The following is a 26,675-nucleotide window of genomic DNA, read 5'->3' on the forward strand; positions in this document are numbered from 1 at the left end:
CACTCATATATACACACAGACATGCACTCATATATACACACAGACATGCACTCATATATACACACAGACATGCACTCATATATACACACAGACATACATGCATGCAGACCTACAGACAGACATATACACATTCACATAGGATGCTTAAAGCAAAGCTCCAGCAAAGCAAGCAGGCTCCAAGCATGTCACACATCTACATGCATGCATATATACACACAATTGGTGGGTGGAGCAAGCTCCAACACACACCCAGACAAGCTTTTCATATGGACATACATATACAGAGTTGATGAGTGGAAGGAACAATGTCCCAACCTCCATTCACACAAACTTTACACATATACATACATACATGCATACATACACACACACACACACACACACACACACACACACATAGTTGATGGATGAAAGGGATGATGGTCCAGCCCGCATACTTTATTCTTTCTTCCATAGTTTATATATCCCAGCTAAATTTTGCAAGCAGTATAAAACTACAATGTGATTACCTTTTTGTTTTCTTCTAGTGAATGATTATGAAAAACACTATGTTCCCCAATATCTTTATAAGAAATAACATTACATAATACAGGTAAAGAAAACAAATTATTTCCCCAAACCCACATACATTTGTAACTGAGCAACTTGTTATAGATTAACAAAACATAAGCACCAGGCATGGTGGCGCACGCCTTTAATCCCAGCACTTGGGAGGCAGAGGCAGGCGGATTTCTGAGTTCGAGGCCAGCCTGGTCTACAGAGTGAGTTCCAGGACAACCAGGGCTATACAGAGAAACCCTGTCTCGAAAAAACCAAAAACAAAAACAAAAAAAAAAACCCAAAGTATAAGCAAGCAATATAGTTTTTCTCAGTCTGTTTCTCTTACTGGCAGGCAGCAATTTGCATTTTCAAAAAGGGAGAGATTCTTTTATTATTTATCTTTAAAAGTAATCTTGTAAGAATCTTATAAAAAAATCACAACTCTAAACTTTTATACAAAAATCAGTCATATCTACCTTAAATCCTCAGATTGCATATCTACTCATCAGAAAGACTTAATAAATCATTTCAGAAAGCTGAGGGCAAAAATGAGGATAGGAAACCAATCAATCATCACCAGTCCAGCCTCAGTGAGAGTCACATCAGCCTGGGCTGCCATTGTTCTCGTTCCCTGACCTTGAAATGCCTCTTGCTTAACTCTTAAGAGTGTGCTTATCTGAACTTCAAATGGTCCCCTAAGGTTTTCTACATCAGAGACAGTAGCAAAAACATCTCAACCTAGCTTTCCCAACAAGTTTATTTTTCCAAATGTTTTCTAAGGGTGGTAGTGGGCGTCGTCACTGCTGACTATCTATGTCTCTACATTCTTTCCTACAGTGGTAACTGAATGATTAATCTGCTCTGGCAACAATGTCTGAAAGAGATCAAGCTTTATTACTGTGAGTGCCAGAGATACTGAGGGGCCAGAAGTCCTCTGAAGTTTTCATATAATTCTTATATGAAAAGAAACATGAGGGCAGCAAGCAGAGCAGAACTCCATAACAGCATGAAGTCCTCAGGGCACGTGGTCCTCAGAGTCATGTCACACCGAGGCCCACTCATGTGACTGTGGTAGCCAGCAGGCCACATTCCATGATTTCTAAAGCCACTTGTCATTCCTTCTTGCATGGCCCTCAGCAAGCACACATGTGCAGAGCAGCAACCCAGGAGCCCAGGCTGTATGCTTCTCAAGGCACGCCAAAAGCAGAGCATGCTGGAGATGCATCTCTGTGTAGAGCGCATGCCTTGTATGCAGGAGGCCCTGGCTTCAGTATCTAGGATGCCAACAATCAAACTTAGCAGAAGGGGGGTACAAGAGGAAGAAGAGGCCTGGGGTAGGCAGTGGTCAGGGCAATGGATCACTGGTGACAATTTGCTTACACCTGGTGCCTGGGGTTGTACAAGCAGCAGTCTTAGATGACAGTAGGATGTGGGCAGCACTCACAGGCACCAAGAGGTACTGGCTGCTCTCAGGAGAGGACCAATCCCCAGTTTGCTGTGCAGCCCCTGAGCATCAATACCAGGTCACACTTGCTGTATTCCAAAGTCCTGGTTCTCGAGACACATGCTTTTCATGCCAGGCTGCCAGTGTTCATCCCTGGGCAATGATGAATTAAACACTGTGTGAGCATGTGCGCATTGGTGAAAGATGCCAGCTCTCCCCACACGCCCCTTTTGTGGGATGAGTTATTTCAAGATGAGATACTTTCTATATTTGAGGTATTCAAACCTTCTTCTTTTAATGACATAAAAGAATAAGAGGTATAAGACCATTGTTTTAAATAATATAAAATGGTGGTACTTAGATTAACTCTCAACTATTTGTAAGGAAATCATCTCTGAAACACAAAGCCTTGGGAAACTGAATGATATTTTCACTTTGAGTAATCACCTTGAAAGTGATATCGTTAGACTTTTTGATGACTATATTTCTTTAAAATTTTAAATTACATTTATGTATGTATGTAGGTAGGTATGTATGTGTGTGTATTTGTGTGTATGTGTGTTTGTGCTAGAGTGAGTGTATGGAGGTCAGAGAACAACTCGTGGGAGTCGGGTCCCTCCTTCCACCATGTGAGTTCCAGGCACTGGACTCATGTAGCCAGCCTTGGTGGCAAGCACCTTTACCTTCGGAGCTGTCTCACTGGCCCAATGAATGTATATCTATCTGTTTAGTTGCTATATGATGGGAGACACGTATTCCACATTTTATGTTCCCCTATCTGAAAGCGTCTGGTGCTTCTTGCTGTCACGTTGCTAGTAACGCTCTGTGCTAGTGAAGTTTGAGCTTTTGCTGATGTGGAAGAATGTAATGCTATCAGCTCAGGAGAGAGACTGGAATAGAGGAAGGGGAAAAGTAGTGAGGGAGGGAAGAAGATGACGGGGTATTTCAATTCACTGCTATTCTTTTAAGTGTTTAAGATTTCCATATTCTTAGAATTTCTTCAAGACCTCCACCACTTGATGAATATTCTTCCATTTACTGCCTTACAATTTGCACAGATGATTGAAACAGATGAAGATTTCAGCCCTTTTCCTGGAGGGTACGACTATCTGGTGGACTTTCTAGATTTATCCTTTCCGAAAGAAAGACCCAGCCGGGAGCATCCTTATGAAGAAGTGAGCAGCCCCCCTGGTGGGGATCCCTTCCTTTCCCTCCCTCTCCTTTTCTTGCACACTGTCCTCTCTCCTTCCCCTCCCTTCTCTTCCTGTCTTTATCACTATTCCTTCCTTCCTCCCTTCCCATCTCACTTCCTTCTGTTGACTCAGAAACACAGCTCAAAATAAGTAAGACATGATTTATCCTTAAACCAGATAAGAGTGACCATGACCTAGGGACACGAGTAAGGATTGCTCCAGGTTCCACATGCTGCATTGTGGAGAGGATTTAGGAAGTAAAGTCTTAAGGGATTTCCCAAAAAGAACATCAGGTTGGCAGGTCACAGCAAAGCGGGGAATGCTCCACTAATGCTCCACTACAGTCTTCACAGGCTCTCTGATGACACTCTTAGCTTTGGGGTTGATGGAAACTCATGGTCTGCTAAGTTGATGTATTCCAAAGGTTTTTTTCTGACAGGCAAGGGAATGTTGGCTCAGACACAGAGGTGGCTGATGGGTGGCTGTTAAAGGAGCTTAAGACGGCCTAGGATGGTTTTGTCTATGGTTTACATCTCTCCATCACCATGAAGTTCTCGTCAGCCAGCCAGCCTTTGAGAGTTCTTACAACTGGGGTGGTTTTCCTCCTGGGTACTTCATGGACTCTTTGGTGTCCAGGAGAACCTGTGAGAAGACCTTTGCTATAGTCAGGACATTTCCAGTGTCCTCCTAAGCCAATTGTCAAAAGTAAAACTGATCTGATTAGAAGTTCTATCACTCCAAGGTGCGCTGGGAGAGCACAAAAGGACTAATCAGCTCGGATTCTCCCTCTGGGGCCTTCAAAACAGTGAGGAATCACCATTTCTTAAACCTCTACAAGTTATAGTAGAGATCCCACAAAGTGTGCTTAAGTTCCCGTGGAGTCAGATGCCTCTCTAAGAATCCTGATCTTTATCCCTCAGCAAAGGCCCACTCCGGTGAGTGGCTACTCAAGCCTTAGGCAGCAGACATATTTTATCCCATCACTTGCACAGCAATGGACATAAAATGAGTCTAAATGGTTTACATACCTCAAATACGGAGCTAAGGAGCAAGCCAAAATCTGAAGGTAAATGTCAAACCAGGCTACACAGAAAAGCAAATGGATCAATCGTGTGAGTCTTCATGGCCCATAACCATGCAGGCAATGCAAATGGTTCAACCAAACTTCCAAAAGAGCAGTTCTTTGAAATGTAGCTGTCTAACACATTAGTGACAGGAGCACAAAACAAACCGAGGACTGAACCCTGAGAGTGCCCCAGGAACTCCACATACCAGAAAACCCAACAGAGAGAATGTTCTTCACAAACAAGGCCTGAAGCTGAGGACCCTTTTCCTGTATCAGCTCAATATGTGTTCACAGGCAACTGATCCCCACTCATCAGAGAATGAAGAAAGCTCTCTGCTGGGAATCTACTACCCCCTTCCAGCCAGTGCATTAGTGAGCCACAGCGTTGCTTCCTGGCTGGCTTTTCCAAAGCCATTGTCCATTGACTTAGATTCATTTAACCCCAGCACTTAATGAAGAATTAGAAAACAAAGTCACAGAAATCGAGGTTTGTTTCTAAACCCGGCCAAGCTGGACCTTTATCTTCACAGTGTTGCAGTTTTACACAGACCGTGAGACCAAGCCGGTACATGCGCACGTTCACCTAAGTTGTCAGAACCGTACAGACTCTCTTTGTACAAGGCAAATTCCTCCTGGACATCAGGACCTCAGGTTATCCATTCCCTCAGCACCGGATAACGGAGGAAATCTTGGCAACAACGGAGTCCCATCTCCGTCTCTAAGGGAGCCCAGTGAGAGTCTCTGGAGAGGGAGTTAGTCAATGTGGACATGTTTCATGTGGCTCCAGTTTCCGGCGAGTCCCTTGGCGTGGCCACGCGATGTCCGGGTGGTGTGGTGGGGATTCCCTAATGAGTTTACCCTCCTGATTTAAGGCAACCATGTTTTTTGGCAGGCTGGACACACACACACTTGCTGCCATGAACACAGAGGCAGGTGGCAGGTCACCTGCTGCTTTTGGCAATAGTATCATTTATTGAGTACCTAGTGAATAACCTCATGCTTCTGGTCATAGAATTACTTGTTTTCCCTACAGTCCTATGAGGAATATCACCTTTAATCTCCATTTTATAGATGAAGAAACTGAGGCCGTAGTTATAAGCTCGACCCTGGATTTGAGCTGTGGATTTGCCCAGCTTCTCATCTGCACCCTGCTTTCCCGCCACTCCATCCCAGCGGCTCTTGGCTCCCTCCTTCTGTCCTCAGACTGTGACCTGCCTCCAGGAGACTTCTCCCCTTCTCTCTTTCACTCTGCACTCCTGTCAGCGTGGTAGCTACTTTTTCTAAGGATAGGAGGGAATGGACTCCCAAATCTTGCCAGGGCCCCCTGAGAGCTGCTGTGTTTCCATTTCAGATCCATAGCCGGGTGGATGTCATCAGGTACGTGGTGAAGAACGGCCTGCTGTGGGATGATCTGTATATTGGATTCCAGACCCGATTGCTGCGGGACCCTGATATATACCATCATCTGTAAGCCTATCCTGAGAATGCTTGAGGCCATGGGGCTGTGGTGGGGGAGGGGCATGGGGCACAGGGGGTTATACAGGGAAGTGTAATCAGAGGCTGACTGTGTTCCCCAAGTTAGCAGAGATAGAAGAGGCTCCATATTTTTTTCCCTCTGTGTTTTTAAGACAACATATCATCCTGTAGCCCAGACTAACTCCTGATAATCTCTACTTCATCGTCTCTCATAGGCTGGGTTTACATCATATCTGGCTTTCCTTTTTAACAAGAGACCTGAGCCCAGTGTTCTGTAGACTGGGGTTTACAGGAATAACCCGCTGTATTTGTGCTTGCTTATACTCAGAAACTTCACATATTAGTAAGATCATATTTGGACTCTGAGAAAGATTCCTATCTTTACATGCACAAGGGCAGTGAAAAGAATGTAGTCTTACCATCACGACTGGCTCTCTGAAAAGATGAAGACATTTAATTTTGAAAAGTCCTATTATTTAAAATGTCTGGGCTGCAGAGATGGTCAGCAGGAACGGGTTCTGTTGTTAAGCCTGCTGACCGGAATTCCGTTCCAGTGGGACATACAGTGGAGGGAAAGAGATGACTGCTGAAAGTTGTTCTCTGACCTCTACATGCACACCAGGCACACATGCATGCATTCTCACACACATAGAAACACACACAAAATAAACTAATTAGAGGAGAATTTTTTTTAAAAAATTAGAATGTCTAAGTAAAGCCCTCTATCGAGTGCATTGAAATATTCATTTAATTTTTTTTAAACTTATTTCCTTTACAATTTTGGTTTCCTTGTTTGGTTGGGTTGGTTGAGACAGGCCTTTGTTCTATACCCCAGATCAGCCTGAACTCATTTCAGAACCTAAGCTGTCCCCAAACCTCCCATGATCCTCCCTGGCTCAGCTTCCAACATACTGAGATAACAGGTGTGAGCCACCACATGCAACCCCCACCCCTTAGTGTCTTAAAATTGTATTTTAAAATATAAAGAGTGTAGGAGTATGTGTCTGTTATAGCCGTTATAGTTTCAATTATCCCTCCTGTGAAACCTGTCTGTTTCCTGCCCCTCCCTCTGTCCTCTCTCAGGATGACTCTTGATAAAGGGCTGTGTCTTCCTGGCCTATATCTCTGCATACCCACACTTCTGTGAATATAATGTCTTCAAACACTTGTCACCTATTGTTGGGGGTGGGGGCAGACGATACCACAGTATCTCAGTGCCACACCAGTATAGACAATTTGCTTCTTACCATTTGAAACAGTGGTTGGATGAGTCGTGTCTGAATCTCTTGGCAAGTTCCCCATGCTTTCCTCGGGCTGAGTTCTTGTGTCTGCCATTTCTGGGGCTAGTTCAGCCAGGCCATTCTTCAGGAAGCAGGTTCACCTTCCTACATCTAAGGGGGTGTGGTCACCTTCACTAACACTCCAACATGATGCTTTTGTGCATCTTGTATGAGGGTAGCTTTCACTAATGGGAACTCCTTAAAGTGGGCTCACCACAAACAGACAGATAGCTTTCCTGTTTTAAGGAACTCTGAAAATTCAGTAACTGAAACAGCAGGGCAAGACTGTCCTCTGGGGAGAGCTGAGACCAGGCACCAAAGAATTCCTGGCCAAGCAAGAGGCTTTGACATTCAAAGTTCATGTCTCTTTGCTTTGTTTCTTGCAGGTTTTGGAATCATTTTCAGATAAAACTCCCTCTAACACCACCCAACTGGAAGTCGTTCCTGATGCACTGTGATTAGCCTGGACCTGGCGTGTCCCAGGTAAGCACCGCGTGGGACTGGTTGACACCTAGCCATGTATCGTATGGCTTTCGCTCTGTCACCTGAATTACAGGAAACCTGACTTCCAAGGGATCATGAAAGAGAGATTGCATGAAAACACTTAGGCATAAGAATAAATATATAAAGGTATAGAGGTCTAAACTAGTGAGCTCACCTGCTCAGAGTCCACCGGCTGCTTGGAAGGGTTGAGGTGACACAGTCTACAAAGGAAAACAGATGCTGCTTTGGAGAGAAATCCTGAGTACAAAGGGAGAGAGAACAATAAAACCAGGAAAGAGAATTGCTAAAAGCAATGGCTGAGATGGAGCCTGAGATCAGCTTTTGTGGCACAAGTCAGATTTGCCCTTCCCACAGTTAGGCATAGAGTCTCGTTACCTGTGCTACAAAGCTTGCTCCAAACTACATGTGATCAAAAGGACCACATGCTGTGGAAATGGTAATTTTCTTGACTTATGCATTTATATTCATTTATTCCACCAGTGCCCACCCTCTGCATTTATTATGTGTTAATACTTGCCTCTCCAGTACAATGTTGGGACTACAGAGATGACTCGGTTGGGAAAGTGTTTGTCATATACGTATGGGAACCCAAGTTACCCCTTAGCATCCATACAGAAAGGCAGGCTTGGTAGAGCATGTTTGTCATTCCTGTGCTAAGAAGAGGAAGACAGGCAGATCTCTGGGGCTTGCTGGCCAGCCAGCCTATCCTAACCAGTGGGTTCCAGCCAATGAGATCCAGTCTCAAAACAAGGTGGCCATCTCTTAAGGAAGACACACCTGAACGGACCTCTGGCACATGCACAAGTTCATGCATATACATATAAAGTAGACAGTTTTGTATAATCACCTTGATGCACAGCGCCACACCCCCACTGCATAATTTTGTAGGTGATACACACTCAAGGAAGTAAAGAACACATTTCATAACTGTGAGAAAGTAACGGACAAAATCAACCGAAGAAAGGAAGGGTTTGTCTTAGCTCACAGTTGGGCAAACAGACAGTGTTGGGGAAGGCAAGTCGGGAGCAGTGACTGGCTGGTTACATTGTGCCCCAGTCATCCCAAAGAGAAATGAATGTTTGTGCTTTGCTCACTTGCTCTTTCTATTCAATCTAGGTCCCCAGCCCAGAGGATAGTGCCTGCACATTCAAGATGGGTCTCCCCTGATTGGATAAACCTTTCTGGAAACACTTTCATAGACACAGCCATAACTACCATTGTTCATTGGCAGTGTCTTTTATTCAGAGATGACAAACAATGCCCCCAAATCAAGAATTTGCTCTTAAATCTTGAACACAGCAGCAGTTTATGCCAAAGAAGACAAGTTTCTATCGGCGATGGGCAAACACTACATTTAAGGGATGTTCACATATGTACCTGGTGTGCATTGTTGTATAGACGGACTCAGAACTATTTTATCGGGGCTGGTGATGTGCCTTGGTAGTATAGCATGTGCTTAGAGCACATGAGGCCCTGGGTTCCAACACACACACACACACACCTAAATTCATCCCGTGTAAACTCTTGTGCAAGGAGAACAAAGGAAAGCCAAGAATGAGCTTTGCATGGGAGATAAAGCCTAACAGAAGGAAAAGTGAGTCCCAGCATAGTAGGAACAGGAAAGGAAGGCTACCAGGCTCCAGCAGCAAAAAGGAAGAAAGCTAGAGAAGACATGTGGGCTGGGAGGAAGGCGGGGAGACTAGAAGAAAATGGGAACGAGAAGATGCTGCTGGTAGAGAGAAGAATGTGAAAATGGCTCTTGTGTTCTTTGATAGATCCGTGTCCCAGGCAGCTGCAAGACAATGGTTTCAGTTTTTCAGAGAGCTCTTGGCACTACTTCCCAAACATGGGCCGGGAGCCCAAAGGTCCCATCTCACTAGTACCGAAATGACTTTGATTCTGTTGTGAAATGTGTCAATTAATGAAGCCTGGGGGCCCTAAGAGTCCAATAGATCTTTGATTGATGATTTGAATTTAAATTTGACTCTTGAATTTGACTTCAGAATCGCTGCCTAACTCTAATCAATGAAAGACTGACTATCTCCTTCTCATTAAAATGAGCAACAAGAATAGTTGACTATTCTTGTTTATGTCACACTAGGAAAAATTTAAATACTTGGAAGTCAGAGATTAGACTTTGTGATTTATATTAGAAAGTAAATTATTCAGTTATATGTTCAGATGTATATGATGAACAAATAAAAAATTGTTTTAAAAATAAAAGTTTGTTTTCTCACTCTGTAGCCCAGGCTGATCTCAAACTAGTGGCAATCCTCCTGCTTCAGTTGTCCAACTGCTGAGGTTGCAGGAGTCACCACACTGGACTAAGATCTGTGTCTTAAGATAAAAAGTCACACCTTTCTCCTGAACTCTTAGAAACGCTGCATTAAATAAAGGTCATCTTGGTCACCTTTCCATTTCTCTTCCTGAGATCACCAGTCCCCTCGGCCCTCTGGTGTGAGACTTCCTTCTCTCTGGCTTAAGCAAAAGTGGAATCATATTTGGTAGGCATTTTTCATATCCTTTAATGAAGTTTAAAGGAAATGTCCCCTTTAGTAATGAGATACAGAAAGGATTGGCCAGGGCGGGAGGGCGGGAGGGAGGGAGGGAGGGAGGGAGGCCTAGGCTGGCCTTAAATTCCTGTCCTGCCTTTTCCCCAGTGCCAGATCACATGCCTGTGCTAATCATGTGCCGTTCATGTGTGCCTTTTTTAGTACAAAGAGTGACAGAGCCACAGAGAACGTACAGTCTTTAAATAAATAGCGCTGGGTGACTTGGATGATAAGGGTGGGTAGGACTAGGACTCACTCCTAACCTAGATAGAGGCAAGTAATATATATATATATATTTTAATATGAACGGAACCTGTCACTTCTAGGCAGACAAAATGACAGCATTTCTGGGACAGAGTGGAAAGGAAAAGCTCTGAGCCCTGAGAAGATGGTGCCCACCTCTGGCGGCCGTGTGTGCACAGCACAGTACCATAGTATGTCCTGGCTTCCTAGAAGAGACGCTGTGAGCAGTAGAACTCCCCACCAAGACTCTGGAAGCTTGTTTGTTTCATTGACATAACTGTCGATTTCTACCCAAAGCCCACTGTGTACATGGATTCATAGCAGGCTCTGAAATAAGATGTGTTCCTACTCTTGTTATTCTCCTTTATCCACACTTTAAGGCAGGCATTCATCTCCCATCCACCCATCCACCCATCCATTCATTCCTTCCTCTGTTTATGTAATGCAAGCTGGCCTTGAACTCCAGATCCTCCTGCCCCATCCTCTCAAGCATAGTGATTTGTGTATAGACTACTACACCCCTTTTCAAAGCTATTGCACATCTCTATAGTAACTTAAGATAGTTTGTCCTACTATGGCTTATTTTTGAATATCATGGGCTACTGGGATGGCTCAGTGAGTAAAGGCTTGCAGCCAAGTCTAATCCTCAGAACCAACATGGTGGAAGGAAAGAAACAACTCCTAAAAATTGTTGTCTGACCTCCACATGTGCATCTTGGCATGAGCAAGCACACATGTGCTCCTGCACGCGCGCGCGCGCGCGCACACACACACACCATATCAAAAATTTTAAAAGAAAATTGTAACAGAAGTTATTATTAGCAACTGTTTACCTGTTTGCATGAACCTAGATTGAGGATCTGAGAGTGGTGACAGAAGCGAGGAGGCAGGGACTTCTAGAGAGATGGCCCTGAGGAGGGCACCCACAGACATGGTGTGGGGAGTTTTAGTCAGTTTAGAGGAACAGAACCACATGCACAGGGACACATATAAATGAGCAAAACAAACAACCCTAGACACTAAGAACCCAGGAGTCAATTCCTAAGGCTGGGTAGTCACAAAACAGAAGTCTCTCACTGGAGGAATGTCCTGTCCGGTAGCTCAGTCCACATGCAGGGTGTTTCAATGGAGACCAAAGGGGTCTAGAGAGCTGCTGGTCCTAGCCCACAAGGAATGCTGGGAGAGCTGGTTCTACTGTCAGAGAAGGAATCAGAGGCAGCAACAGAGCATGTACCACTCTGCAGCAAGAGGGGAGGTCATGCGAGCAAAAGGTCACCTGACCTTCGTTCTGAAAATAGCCCCTTTTATTTAGTTTCCTTCCTAAATTGTGGCAAGTTGATACCAGAACCAACCACAACATAGGACATTCCTACAAGCACTTTGTGGAGTCTCCACAGTTCATATGCTCAGCCAATAAAGTGAATGCCATGCATACATGAAGAACCGAGTTCAGATTTCCAGCCCCCATGTAAATCCCTGCGGTTATAGTGTGTGTCCATGATCCCACCTGGAGGGAAGAAGGGATGCAGAGATGGGAGGAGTCCTGGAGCTCATTGTCAAGCCAAGCCAGCTGAAGTGATGAGCTCTAGGTTCAGTGAGGTACCCTGTCACACAAAATAAGGTAGAGAGTAATTGAGGAAGGTGCCTGACATTGACCTCTGACCTCTCAGCATACAGTCACACATCCAACACACACATACACACACACACACACACACACACACACACACACACACAGAGAGGTCAAGGAAAACCTGCAACTGAAAGTATTTACACTGATGCCCTGGCTTTCCCAGGACTCACACCTGCCATGAGCTCTGCTTCTACCAGTGGGGTCACAGCCATCGTTGTCTAGAGCAGTGGTCCTCAACCTGTGGGTCATGGCCCCTTTGGAGGTTGAATGACTGTTTTGCAGGGGTCACTTATGTCCATCAGAAAACACAAATATTTACATTATGATTCATAACAGCAGCAAAACTACAAAGATGAAGTAGCAATGAAAATAATTTCATGGTAGGGGGAGGAGTCATCACCAAATGAGGAACTGTATTAAAGGGTCCGAACATTAGGGAAGTTGAGAACCACTGCTGTAGGGAAAAATACAGGGATTTCTTCTTCTCTCCCCACCCCATCCTCTTCCTCCCCCTCCTCCTCTTCCTCCCCCTCCTCCCTCCTCCTCCTCTTCCTCCTCCTCCTCCTCTTCCTCCTCCTCCNCCTCCTCCTCCTCCCCCTCCTCCTCCTCCCCCTCTTCCTCTTCCTTCTTCCTTCCACCTCCTTCTTTCTTCTAACTGCATTCCTGGCACATTAGAGAAATCAAACCAATCTTTTGATTTCTCTTGCAGACAAATTAGTAGCCTAGTAGACATCATTTTTGAAGTATTATACTTTAAAAACTGACATAATTTCAACTGGTAATTATCTCCGTTAAAATGTATTCCTCTTGTACAAATAAACACTGTATTGTGCCATGTAAATAATAAGTATACAAAAGTAAAATAACAAATGTCGCCACCCATGAAAACAATGTAGGGTTTTTTTGTTGTTTACTGATCCAAAAAGGTATAATGTTTATTTTTAGAAAATTATGTTATAAGAAATATAACTTTTAGGCTGGTACATGCCTTTTCTCTCAGCACTCTGGGGGCAGAAGGAGGCAAGTCTCTGTGAGTTCCAAGAACGATCTAATTTTTATGTTAAAATAAGAGAATACTTAATAGTGTGTGCACGTGGTTTGTGTGTTTATGCAAGTATATGTGAGCATGCCTTTTCTGTGTGTGTCTGTGTGCGCACGTGTGATACATTTAGATTCTTTCCATTGGCTAGAATTCCTGAGGCTGGGTAACTGCACTGTGGCTTTTGCTGACACCTGCTTAGTCTTCCAAGGCATGGACAGGCCTGCGCGTGTGACCGCCCTGGAGTCTGTATTTACATAATTTGCATATGCTCCTATGCCTTTGCTGATTTTCCATGGAGTTCCACAACACTGATTCTGCAAAGACTCCTCCCTCTGCTATTTGCAATATAGACTAAGTTCTGATCACATTCTTGCTGCGATAAAATATCCTGACAAAGGCGACTTCAGAGCAGGAGACTTGTTTGTCTACAGTCACAAGCTACAGTTCTCCGTGTTGGAACAGTGAACCCAGGAACTGGCAGCAGCCTGTCACGTCCACAGTGAGAGTAGAGCGGGAACAAATGGATGCCTGCTTTTGCTCAGCACCCTTTTAACATTTATCTGCTCCTCGCCCCAAACCCTGGGAACAGTGACACCCACAATAGGCAGATCTCCCCACATCAATTAATGGGACCAGAATGATTGCCCCCCAGATGTGCCCACAGATATGCCCACAGATATGCCAACTTCACTCTTCTGCACAGCCCCTCTCTGAGACTCTATTTCCAGGTAGATCTAGGATGTGCCAAGTTGACAAGCAGACCCGACCATCACAGACTATTTCTCTCTTAAAATTCCTTCAGAGGTTGGGATATAGTTCAACAATACTACATCAGTCTATACAAGCCCCAGGCCATCCCCCAAAACACCACCACTGTGAATACACTCTCTCGAGTGCACACACACGTGCACACATGCACACATGAATGTACCTATGATTTCCTAAATGCCTTATGGGTGATCATATTTTATGAAAAAAAAAAAACCTAACAAATGCTTTAAAATATCCAGTACTTATATCTATCACAAGGCATTAAATTACAAAAAAATATAAGACTCTGTTTGACATGTTATTTTGTTTTTAATTAATACATGTATTTCTTTTTAGATAGTATTTTTATTTATGCAGATGTGTTTGTGTGGTTGTTTGTATGTGTACCACACGCACGTGCCTGCCGAGGCCAGAAAATGGCAGCAGATCCTGTAAAGCTAGAGTTACGGGCAGGTGTGAGCAACTGGATATAGGCGCTGGGTATCAAACCTGGGGTGACTGCAAGAGCAGTGAGACTCTTAACCACTGAACCATCTCTCAAGCCTGATTTATTTACTGGGAGGAGGGGCCACACATGCCCTGCAGGGTAAGCTATGTGGCAGGCACATCTCTACTCAGCCATCTCTCCAGCAACATGTATTATTATTTTAGCAGTAGAAGACCGAAGACAATTGACAAAATAGGATAGATAGCTGTCCAGAATTTAAGGATATTTACTTTTTCCTTTGGACACGATGAACTACTCTAATTTGAGCTGGATAACACACCAAGGCCTGGGAAACTGCAATGAGCCAAAATTGTCAGTAGGTGGCGGAAGAGCACTGCACAGCACGGCTTGAGCTCTTTGAGGCTGTTGAGCTGTCTGAGGCTACTGAGCTGTTTGGTTGAGAGACTCACAGAGAAGCTATTCTCTTCAGGAGCACCTAAAGGGAGGAAGGCTTCCTTCCAGCACATTCCGTTCCTGGAATCACCTAAGACATTCAGGTTACATCTTGTAAAAGAAGCGCTCTTGTGAGAACATATGACATCTTCATTCCTTCTGCCTTTCAGATTGAGGATAATCAAATCATATATTTCTTTTCTAAAACAAGATGTTGGTATGTAACCTGGGATGCCCTCAGACTCTCAGCTCTCTTCCTCCCTCCATTTCACAATTCTGAGCTTATAAGAATTACAGGCAAGTGTCTGTAATTGTCTCTGATTGGCAAGTGTCTATTTTCCCTGCAAACTCTGAGAAACTTTGTATAGCTGTATCCAAATAAAGTGGTGTTTTCATAATGCCATAGAGAACAGTTTGAGTTTTGCTTCATTAGACAAAGCCACGTTTCTTCTTGTCTTCTGGGTTACTGCCTTCTCCTGCCTGCTCCTTTTCTAATTGTACATCTTTGGGAGACTAGGCATCAAAAGAAGCCTGACTAAGGCCTTTATTTATGGATGTGCTGTCCAGTGAATACAAAAACACTAGAGTACTAGAGTCCCTGGCTTAGTCTGTTTTTGTCAACTTGACACAAACCTAGACATTATCTGAGAAGATGAGCCTCAAATGAGAAAATGCCTCCTTCAAATTGCCTAGAGGAAACTCTAAGAACATTTTCTCCATTAAATATTGGTGTGAGAGGATGCAGCCTAGTGGGGGGCGGGGGTCCTGGGTGTGTAAGAAAGCAGACTGAGCAAGCCATGGTGGGCAAGCCAGTGAGCAATGTTCGTCCATGGCCTCTGCTTCAGTTCCTGCTTCCAGGTTCCTGCCTTCAGATCCTGTACTGATTTCCATTTATTTCCATTCCTTCTCTAGTTGCTCTTCATGGTGTCTTATAATAGGACTAGAGACCCTAAGACACAGGGTTCGAGAGATGGCTCAGTGATTAGGGGAACTGAGTATCCTTCCAGAGGACTTGGGTTCAAATCCCAACATCCACATGGCAGCTCACAGCATCTGTAACTCCAAGATCTGACATTCCCACATAGACATACAGGCAGGCAAGACACCAACACACATAAAATAAAGTAAATAAGATTTTTTTAAAAGATGAAATAGAGGAAACCAAGACACTCCTCTAATGCTGAAAACTTTTGTTTTTTTTTCTTTTTATCTTCCTCTTTTCTCTTCTCTTCTCTTCTCTTCTTTTCTTTTCTTTCTTCTGTTTTCTTTAGAAAAGAGGGCAGTGGATTCTTAGTGTGTTCCTAGCCCCAGCCCATGGATGGTCAGGAAGTGGAGTTTTTGCTCATAAACCAAGCTAGGTGGTGTGGCCACAGATATCACACTGTCAAAGGGCACAGCCCTGAGAGGCCTTGTGTGTTAGTGATCCTCTGATATGCCAAAGGATGGGCCCTGCCTAATCGACTACCACAGTGTATTTGGTTATTTGGGGATGGTCCTCTCAGTACAAATTTGTGAAGACCTTTGGTTCATTGGCACATTTATGGAGTCTTCGTTCAGTAGCTGTAATTGACTTGTGTCTCCAGGCCCTAGCCAGCAAGAGAAGAGCTTCATTTCTCTCTCTTGCATAAAAGAACCCCTAAGGCCACAGTGAGCTGCCTTCCTAAAATAGGTCAGATTCTTGCAAGGCCAGGCAGCAAAGTGATGTTTCTAAGGACTGCAGGCCAATGCTTTCCTGGAAAAATTAATTAAAATATCAGCGGCTTCACAAGCCAGGAACAAGCATCCTATTGCCCTCTGGGTAGGAAGATGCTATAAGTATTAGGTTCAACTAGACTTTGGAGTCACAGTGACCAGGACTCTGGGACCATTACATCAGTGAGTCCCCATTGTCCTCCCCCTAGCAGTTCAAGTCCTGCAAACCCTGGTGCATCTCCACGGCACTTATGGTGGATTATGGCATGTCTGTCAGGAATTATTGTCACTACGTTAGCTTTGGACACAGCACACAGAGGACTCATGAAGACAGACTGGCTCCGGCACCATTACCCAGCAAGTGTGGCATCTGTGTGCCTGTCCTAGAAGAGACCTATTCTGAGCTTAGAATTTCCTTTTCCCATCAAAAGGAGAAGGCTTCAAACTTCAGTCATGTCTCTCAAGAGTGACTTGGGACAGGAAAGAGGCAGTTGGGAGATAGTTGAGTGTCCCGAGTAAGAAGAAAAGACTGCACTGGGAAACTGAAAAAAAAAAAAAAAAAAAAAAACAATAAAAGGAGGGGTCCCTCCCAGGGAATTCAGCCCAGGCTGTAAACTTCACAGAGCTTGTTAGACAAAGCAAAAACTGCATAGAAATAGAAATGCAAACCCCAACTTCAGGAGAGGAATAATTGTGGATGGCGAGGAGAAAGGAACTGGGTCTCCAGAAAAAAGCACAATCCCTAATCTGTGCACAGGAGCCCACGCTCATTGGCACAATCAGCTTGGGGGGCGGGGTCTCACTGACTTATGCTGTAATCGCTGGGCAGTTCCCGCTGGGCACTCATGGCTTCTGGAGCTTGTAATGCACAGACGATGGATTCCAACTTTAAAGGGTTTGACTTGCAATTTTTAAACTTCACAGTGGTGCATAAGTGTACTCATTCTATCTTTCCCTTTCATAATACTTTTCAATACGGACACTTTGAAGTTTGGCTTTGTATTAGGGGTTCACTCAGTTCCAGGCTAATGTAATCATTAGGGAAACTAGACCAGGCTGGGACATTCCACTTGTTAAGTTTATTTTGTTTGTACCCCTGATTGGCCTGCATATCATCATACAGCCTAGGCTGGCCTTGAACTTGCAGTGATCAGTCCTCTTGATTCATTGCCTGAGTACTGAGCTGACAGCCAACAGCCAACAGCCAACAGCCAACAGCCACACTGGACTTTGCTTTGGTTTTTTGTTTGTTTTGTTTTGTTTTGTTTTTGTTTTTGTTTTCTAATGTCTTAATAAATATATTTCCTGGGATTGCAAGCTTGTACAACCACTCTGGAAATCAGTCTGGCGGTTCCTCAGAAAATTGGACATAGTATTATCGGAGGATCCCACAATACCTCTCCTGGGCATATATCCAGAAGATGTTCCAACTAGTAAGAAAGACACATGCTCCACTATGTTCATAGCAACCTTATTTATAATAGCCAGAAGCTGGAAAGAACCCAGATGCCCCTCAACAGAGGAATGGGGAAAAATGTGGTACATTTACACAATGGAGTACTACTCAGCTATTAAAAAGATTGAGTTTATGAAATTCCTAGGCAAATGGATGGACCTGGAGGGCATCATCCTGAGTGAGGTAATCTAATCACAAAAGAACTCAAATGATATGTACTCACTGATAAGTGGATATTAGCCCAGAAACTTAGAATACTCAAGATATAAGATACAATTTGCGAAACACATGAAACTCAAGAAGAATGAAGACCAAAGTGTGGACACTGCCCTTTCTTAGAATTCGGAACAAAACACCCATGGAAGGAGTTACAGAGACAAAGTATGGAGCTGAGACAAAAGGATGGACCATCTAGAGACTGCCATATCCAAGGATCCATCCCATAATCAGCCTCCAAACACTGACACCATTGCATACACTAGCAAGATTTTGCTGAAAGGACCCTGATATAGCTGTCTCTTGTGAGGCTATGCCGGGGCCTAGCAAACACAGAAGTGTATGCTCACAGTCAGCTATTGGATGGATCACAGGGTCCCCAATGGAGGAGCTAGAGAAAGTACCCAAGGAGCTAAAGGGATCTGCAACCCTATTGGTGGAACAATATGAACTAACCAGTACCCCCCGGAGCTCTTGACTCTAGCTGCATATGTATCAAAAGATGACCTAGTCGGCCATCACTGGAAAGAGAGGCCCATTGGACATGCAAACTTTATATGCCCCAGTACAGGGAAACGCCAGGGCCAAAAAGTGGGAGTGGGTGGGTAGGGGAGTGGGGGGGAGGGTAGGGGGGACTTTTGGGATAGCATTGGAAATGTAAATGAGGAAAATACCCAATAAAAATATTAAAATAAATAAATATATATATTTCCACGTTCATTGCATTGTAGCCCATAATAAGTGACGATACATCAAGGTAACTGGGAGGGACCTGATGCTAAGTCTCATTCCAGACATGGATTCAATTTTCTGTACTGGTTTTCATAGCTCCTGGGACCTGCCTTACCAGAGGCATGGCTGACTTTTTAGGGACAGATCAAAGGAAGGTATCCTTTCCCTCTGCATTGTTGTGTGCCTGCTTCCCAAACACTCCTGCCCCAGCCCCATCTAGTTCCCAGCACTCCTTTCTTCCTTTGCAGCCAAGGATCCCTGGCCTCTCCTTCCTGTATCTTCTGCATCCATCTCACCTCTTCTGAACCTCAGAGCACCAGGCACCTGAGCATCTACTCGGTAGCCAGGCAGGGAATGTGAATTGCTCTTGACTGTTAGCTCTGGAGATCAGGGACAGCTTGTTGTAGCCTGTGGTCACATTGCCTGATCCACCCATGCTTTCTAGGAGCTCTTATTAGTAATAACAGCTAAGACATACATAGCCCTATCATGTACTATATATTCGGCCATGCAATACAACACACATTGATTCTGTCAGAATCCAAATGTGTTTGCAATCCTATTTCAGCATCAAGGAAACAGACTGTCAGGGATCTGAACACCTTTGGATCCAGAATCTGCACTTGCATCTTTCTACATTCAAAGCAGGTGTCCCTAGTGTCCTGTCCGAGGTACAATGAAGGGATAGAGGAAGTGGACCCAGCACCTTTGCAAGGATTCTAGGCAAGTTTGTAGCTTGTACCCTGTCTGACCATGAGATCCATAGTTTGCAGGGATGAGCCCCTAGCATGCAGTCGTGGTGTAGAGAAAGTGGGGGTGGATGATCAGAAACCATCGAATGGTTCCCGCCCCTGCCCACCGTGCCTGCTGACCTCCCTGGAGAGGATGCCTTTCTCCTCTAGATGACTGTCTGGGTTTTAAGGGCACATCTGCATATTTTCCCTTCCCCGGGTGCAGCAGCGACAGCGTGGATGTTTCAGATTCTTGGTGCTTTCAAAGTTGGGTTATGTCAACAAGGCTGTCCTCTGAGGATATTAAAGAGTATGAGAGGGTTTCACTTGCCGGAGGAACATGAAACAATATGACAACTTCCAAATTATTAACATTAGGTAAAAATAATTCTGAATGTTCCAGTACCAGTATAGACACCTTACTTTTATCCACGGCTCTCCGTTAAAATGCAAAACTTTTTAAATGTTTATTTTATTTTAAAAATTATGTATGTGTGTGTGCACGTGTCTGGGTGCTCTGGGGCCATTGGAGTCCAGAGGAAGATGTTGGATGGTTTTAGAGCTGGAGTTGCAGGTGGTTGTGAGCCACCCAGTGTCAATACTGGGAAATGAACTTGGGTCCTCGGCAAGAACAGCAAGTGCCCTTAAACCACTGAGGCATATCTCCAGCTTCCAAATGCAAACTATTCTTAAAATAAAATAAGGAACACTTCATGAATTTGCATCTCGTCTTTGTTCAGGGGCCATGCTAATCTCCATATCATTCCAGCTTCAGTATGCGGTGCAGCCAAAGTAAACACAGATGTAAAAATTTTAATAATCACTATTATTTAATTGCCAGGACCAGGGGAGATGGTTTCCTTGGCAACGTGCTTGCTATGCAAGCATGAAGACCCGAGTTCAGTTCCCTAGTACTTATGTAAAAAGACAGGTGATATTGCATATCTGAACTCTCCACATCAGAGAGAGGGAGGCAGGAGAATCCGTGGGCTTGCTGAAAAGTCAGGGTATCAGGACAATGAGTGCCAGGTTTAGTGAGACACTCTTTCTCAAACACTAAAGTGGAGAGAGACAGAGGAAGACACCTAACCTTGAACTCTGGCCATACACACACACACACACACACACACACACACACACACACACACACACACACACACACACACACACACACACACACACACACACACACACCATTTAATCACCAGAACAGCCCCCACATAAAACACTCACTCAGATTGTCCCAGCTCATCCATGTTATTTTGTTCCACTGAGCTTCAGTGCCCTGGGCTGCAGAGTAAGATGGGGTTTCCCTGCCTCATGACATCACTACGATGAAGGCAGGAAACGATGGCAGTGCTTAGCACAGTGCCTGAAATGAGACTACAGCTCAGATAGAGCTCACTCTTATTCTGGTTTTACATGGGGGAGACCTGAAACCTGAAGAAATTGTCTTCCCCCAAGTCCCACAGTCAACACCAAAACCTCCCAGTGAAAACCATTAGCCACTTGGATTTACTCCCTTCTCTAACTGTTGGTTCAAATAAGTAAGCTGTGAATTGTTTAATCTATGGGTTTTCTTTTTCAGACTATACTGTGACAAGATAGAGCTAACTCAATTAGAGCCTAGAGTTCTGAGGATCAAAAGCTGGCTAATCCAGCCTCACCCACCCCCTTGCATCACAGAAGAGGCTGGCGGATGGAGAGGGTGTAGATGAATTTCTTTAAGCCCATCACTGCTGTTCCCTTCAAATTGAGCCTTTCTCCATTGGAAGAAGAGGGGAAGGCTCATGAGATACAGGAAATTAAGAACTGAGTCATCACCGTGCTGGGTGGGACTTTCCAGTGGTGTGCTGCCTATTAGCCAGCCACCCATGCTCCTGCATGTGACGCTAATAAACTCATTGGTTTATAAAGTGAGCCTTGGGTGAGATTACTTCAATGTCAGTCATTGGTATCCCATCTGAGGTGAAGACATTGGTTTGTGTCTTCCCAGGAAAAATCACACAAGAAGAATAAATCAGAGCACTGCTGTCAGTAGTTTCCTTAGGATAACCCCAAGTCCTCGAGTGGCTGCCCAAGCCAGTGTCTCTATGTTGTAATTCTGCTATATGATTGATTATTAACAGTGACTGCCTTAGTAGGGTTTCTGTTTCTTTGATGAAACACCATTACCAAAAAACGAATTGGGGAAGGAAAGGGTTTATTTGACTACACTTCCACATTACAGTTGATCATTGAAGGAAGTCAGGACAGGAGAGCAGGATCCTGGAGGCAGGAGCTGATGCAGAGGCCATGGAGGGGTGCTGCTCACTGGCTTGCTCTGAAATGATTGCTCAGCCTGCTTTCTTTCATCACCCCCAATGGGCTAGGCCTTGCCACATCAATCACTAATTAAGAAGTGCCCCACAGGCTTGCCTACAGCCCCATCTTATAGAGGCATTGCCTCAACCCAGGCTTCTTCCTCTATGATGATTCTAGCTGGGGTCAAGTCAACATAAAGCTATCAAGGACAGTGGCATTTCGTTTCTCAAAATGTCTTGGTCTTACATTGCTGCCTTGCCCATAGCGGCAGCAGCTTTAGCAGACAGTACATGCTTGTCTTTTAGCTTCTTGCCCTTGCACCAACAGCCATGTCTTGAACACCTGGGGTTTTCTTCATCTCTTATTGTGGATTGCTCTACAGTTCAAACATTTCTCCTTAAAGTGACTCTCTCATTCCCCCTTCCTCCAGTTTTCCTTGCAGAGAGATGCTCAGCTGGGGGACAGAGGTTGGAGATGAATGACTGGGAGTTCTGTGACCCAGTCTGCTGACTGGTTATCTCACCCACTGGCTGGTAAGTCACTGGGTCTCCCTCCAGAGCACACAGCATTCATCCGCAGATTGGAGGAGTCAGGGTTGTAATGGAATACTTGGAAAATGTCAACTGCCTCTTAGTCACATTATTCGTCCTTGATGAGAACAGCATGAAGAGATCGTAAGAGTATAGCAAACAGGACAAGGGTACTTCCTTGTTTCATTACAAGTTGTCCTTGTTAGTTACCAACATACTCCCTGAAGCATGGCTAAGAGTCCTTGCAACAATGATGCTGTTACATGCTGATGAGGAATACGACTTAAGGATGGATGCACTTCCAGTATTAGTAAAGAGAAGGCTCTCGGCATGATTGGAGAACGGCAGTGCCAGTTCCTCAGCACCTCAGGCGCTCCACTGCTTGCTGCCACATGACCTCAAAAAGTAGCTCCTACATCTCAGAGCCCTTGAGTTTTCCCCTAGCTCCTAAAGGGATCCTAAGGAGCATCCCTTCATCCCGCCTGCTTCCCAGTGTGGAACCGGTAGCCGGCTCATCTTTATCATGTCTGCTGTGCCCCCTCTTCTAGAATGCACTGCTCCACCAGTTATGATGTTGGTGGTGTAGACACTGGTATGCATGGTGAGCGGGTGTCCATTTTGCCTTTCTGACTGCCCTTTTCTCCGTGTCTTTGCTGAAAGTGTCCTTGGATGAGGCTGGCCCTTCTCCCTCCAGTCTTTGGTACCAACTGAAGCTTTATCTATCAATCACAGCGAGTGACCCATGGATGGCCACCACATGCCTCATCTGCCAAAGAGAAACTATGCCGAGATTCGGGCTGGGGTGAGAGGGAAAGAGCTGCCCTCTCCGTTGGGGCTTTGGAGGCCATCTTTGTTCCCTGGAGATGAAACCAGCTCAAAGGGAAGAGAAGCCGACAAACGAAAGAAACATTTCTGATAAGAGTGTTCCGGTACATGATCCTTCTCTGCTCCCAGCCGGTCTGTGGAGATTAGCTAGCCAACTGAAGCCTCCTTCAAGCTCCAGCTGCTTAACATTTCTGCCACTTACAGTAAAAATGAGTCCTTGTTAAAGCAACAAGAAGATGTGCTATCCTTCTTAGAAGGATTGCAGTTTAGCACTAGGTAAGCCTTTACCCAAAAGAAAAAGATGGATTCATGTGGCAGAATTCGTGGAAGAATGGTACAGCTGTCCCATTTAGGGTCAAGAACTCTACAACCTCTCACTGTCAATTTTCCCCTTGGAAATTGCAGGATTCTGCGTAAACTCTACTGTGTGTGTACATCACATTTCCATATGAACTGGACTAGAAACTAGAGATGTTCAAACCCCACCTTCCTGAGTCTCCCATCCGCCCCATTCTCAGACTAGCCCAGATCAATGACTGTCCCCATTGACCCCAAGAAGCTCCTGGCTTGATTCCAGGCCTGAGAAGGCCCGGCAGGTGAGCAGCAGTCAGAGTGCTTCTCCCTTCAGCTGCAGCCGCAGGCCCTGCAGTTAGACGTAGGAGCCTCACCAAGGGAGGATCAGCTGAGCTGGAAGCGTGTCCTAGAAACTGCCATCTCTCAGCCATCTCCCCTTACAGCCCTCTCACCCTGCCTTTCAGACAAGCGCCACCCGTGGCGGCTAGAGTCTTTGTGTGCTTGTTTTCTTCGGTGATTTAAAATGGCTTTTCAGCCATAAGCTGCTGAGTTCTGAGAATGTCATGCAGAATCTAATGCATAGCTAGCAAGAGCAGATAAATAACAATACGCTGAGCAATTAGGTCTTCAATGTTCTTATCAGCCAAAATAAAAAGGTACAGGCTGTGTTAACTAACTTAACTGATGATCTTTCCATAATATGCACGTGTCAAGTCCCATGATGCACCATAAGTTCGTAAAATTGTTCTTGGGTGTACACCTAACACAACGAAGGAGAGCATACAACAGACAAGTTGTTGACCATGTACGGGTAAACAAATAAGCCAGTGGCTGCAGAGATGTGTTTGCTAAATGACCACATCTTTGTAGACATACATGCATTAGTTACTGTCCTCTTCACTAGGACAAAACATCTGGCAGCAGCAAGTTATGGAGGAAAGGGCTGGTTTGGGCTGGTTTCAGGGGTGGCAAGGTTGGTAATGGGAGGGTAAAGTGACTGGTCACATCCCATCTGCAGCCTGGAAGCAGAGAGCAAGTGTTCTAGACCATGAAGACATTTCTCCAGCCTCTTGCCTTCTCCGTTTTCAGTCAGTGTGATACCCCAGAGGAGGATTGCTGTCATCGACATCCCGATTAGCTCTTTCCACCTTAGCCAAACCCTCCTGGAAATTACCCCTCTTCTCACCCAGAAACTTGTTTTATAGGTGATTCTAATCCCATCAGTTGACAGTGAGGATTTACTATCACAATATATAGAACATGTGTATGTGCTCATAAATACTAAGTATTTATACACACATATTCATGTGTGTGAATAGATAGAATCTAGGAATAAACATGAAAATTCTCTCCCAGCAGGAAGGGGAACCAGAGGGGAGCGGGGGCATTGACGATTCAGTCACATACCAGACAAATTAAAGCCAGACAATGGGAACAGCAGCCAGGAGAGTGGGGCTCCTCACAGCCTCTCAGTGGATGTGACCCAATGAAGATGAGAAAGAAACACAGGATCAAACTTCCAAAGATCTGTAGGTGGTTTTCTTTGGAGAATTTCCTATGTTCATTCATGGATTGCAGAGAGTTCAGGCCCAGCCAAGAACTGTAGCATTGCAGGAATGTTCCCAACAGAGATGCAGAAACCTGCTTTAAGAACAGGATCCCTGTGCAGCTCATTAAGGTGATATCGGGGAAGCATAGGTGGGAAAGAAACCAAGGTAAGTTCCAGCCAAGTCCAGGCCAAGCAAGGCAGCTTTTAAGAGCACAGTACATTTCTAATGTGCTCATGTAGGAGCAGGGCTGCCAGACTCCCTCCCTGGCAATAGGCACTCTCTCAGGAAGGCCTGCCCTGGGGGGAGGGAGGGGCCTTCTACCTCTCATGACCTGTGCTGTGGTTCTTGGAAATGGAAGGCAGAGATACAAGAGCACCGCACAAGTATGGTCTCAGAAGCTTGGAAGGCATCTCAGTTGTAGTTTAAGTGTGAGTTCCCACATCAATGCATGTAGTTGAACACCTGGTTGCCATCTTCTGGGACTCTTCTGGTGAACTATGGAAACTCTGTGAGGTGGTTCACCAGGGAAGGAGGTGAGGATGCTATCCATTTCCAGTTCCTGTCCAAGCTCTCTGCTTCATGAAGATATACCAAGTCAAGCAAAGCCCCCACCACCACCACCACCACCACTGCCGCAGGCCCAGAACCATAACTGCTGTGTCTTTACCACCATGATGGATGGACTAAAAACACAAGCCAAACTAAATCCATCTTCAAAGCACTTCTGTCAGCTCTTTCATCACAGTGACAAAGTAACTAACACACTGGGATGAGCAAAAAGAAGAAGAGCTACGCTAGTCAGGGATGGGTGGATGCAGGCAGGCAGCTAAGTAGATAAATGGCAGATGATTAGCTAAGTAGAGTGCTGACAGTCGGGTAGCCAGATAAGTTGATAGACACATAGGTGCAGGTAGATAGGTAGAAATATAGATATGTAGATGGCAGATGATGGCTAGATGACAGGTAGATAGATGATCTATACATTGTAAGGTAGATATATAGAAATAGACACATAGACATATAAAGAAGTAAATAGTTTATAATATAAATAGTTTATAATAGGAGTGCCCCACAGTCCATTACCTCTGAGCCAGAAGCTCAGGAAAGACAGAGTTGTAATGAGTGTACCGTAAAAGGCTTGGAAACCAAGAGCTGTGCTGTCTGCCTCTTTGTTCTCGTCAGGCCTGAAATGGATTGGGTGGTACCGTGTGTGCTGGATGCTGCTGTGCACGCCGGTGAGAACATATCTTCTTTAGTCTACTGACATCTGTGCTAATCTTTTCTGGAAACATCTTCACAGACACACCCAGACATCATGTTTTGAGAGCTATATGGGCAGCCCATATCAGCTTGATCAACAAAGTTGACCACCATAGTGACTACCAAACCACCACAAAACAGTGCAAACTGCACAGTTGCTGGGCTCAACCATTGCAGGAAGATTGGCCAGCCCATAAGGGCAACTGTTTTCTTTGAAGAGTCATACTATCACCTTCCCCCACCCATCACCTCCCCTATCACCTCTCAGTGCCATGTTCTTCCCTCTGCAAACACCTCCCCCACCTCCACAGCCCTCTATTACCTCTCTGCTCCCATCACCCCACTTCATTTTCCCTGAGCATACCTTCCCACCTCCACCTCCTGCCAACACTTCCCTTATCTTTTTCATCTGCTAACACTCCTGATCCATCACCACCACCTCTGAGTTTTCTACCTCTTGA

General features: G+C 44.9%; 1 protein-coding gene and 1 non-coding gene across 3 annotated transcripts in view; one reads left to right on the forward strand and one right to left on the reverse strand.

Moving 5' to 3' along the window:
• Positions 1-9,598, forward strand: part of LOC110307606 (cytidine monophosphate-N-acetylneuraminic acid hydroxylase) — a 73,745-nt gene extending 64,147 nt beyond the window's left edge. For both annotated transcript variants that reach the window (XM_029468279.1, XM_029468280.1), the window contains 4 exons: positions 3,043-3,159; positions 5,595-5,710; positions 7,386-7,482; positions 8,620-9,598. In XM_029468279.1, the coding sequence (XP_029324139.1) occupies positions 3,043-3,159; positions 5,595-5,710; positions 7,386-7,461 (309 nt within the window). In that variant the 3' untranslated portion in view covers positions 7,462-7,482; positions 8,620-9,598. The remainder of the gene's footprint in view (positions 1-3,042; positions 3,160-5,594; positions 5,711-7,385; positions 7,483-8,619) is intronic.
• Positions 9,599-20,146: 10,548 nt separating this feature from the next.
• LOC115029196 lies at positions 20,147-20,249 on the reverse strand. Its single transcript, XR_003834750.1, has one exon. It is a non-coding gene; the product is annotated as a U6 spliceosomal RNA (small nuclear RNA).
• Positions 20,250-26,675: the final 6,426 nt, after the last annotated feature.

The sequence above is a fragment of the Mus caroli genome, chromosome 13 (genome assembly GCF_900094665.2).
Source record: "Mus caroli chromosome 13, CAROLI_EIJ_v1.1, whole genome shotgun sequence".
Classification (NCBI taxonomy): domain Eukaryota; kingdom Metazoa; phylum Chordata; class Mammalia; order Rodentia; family Muridae; genus Mus; species Mus caroli.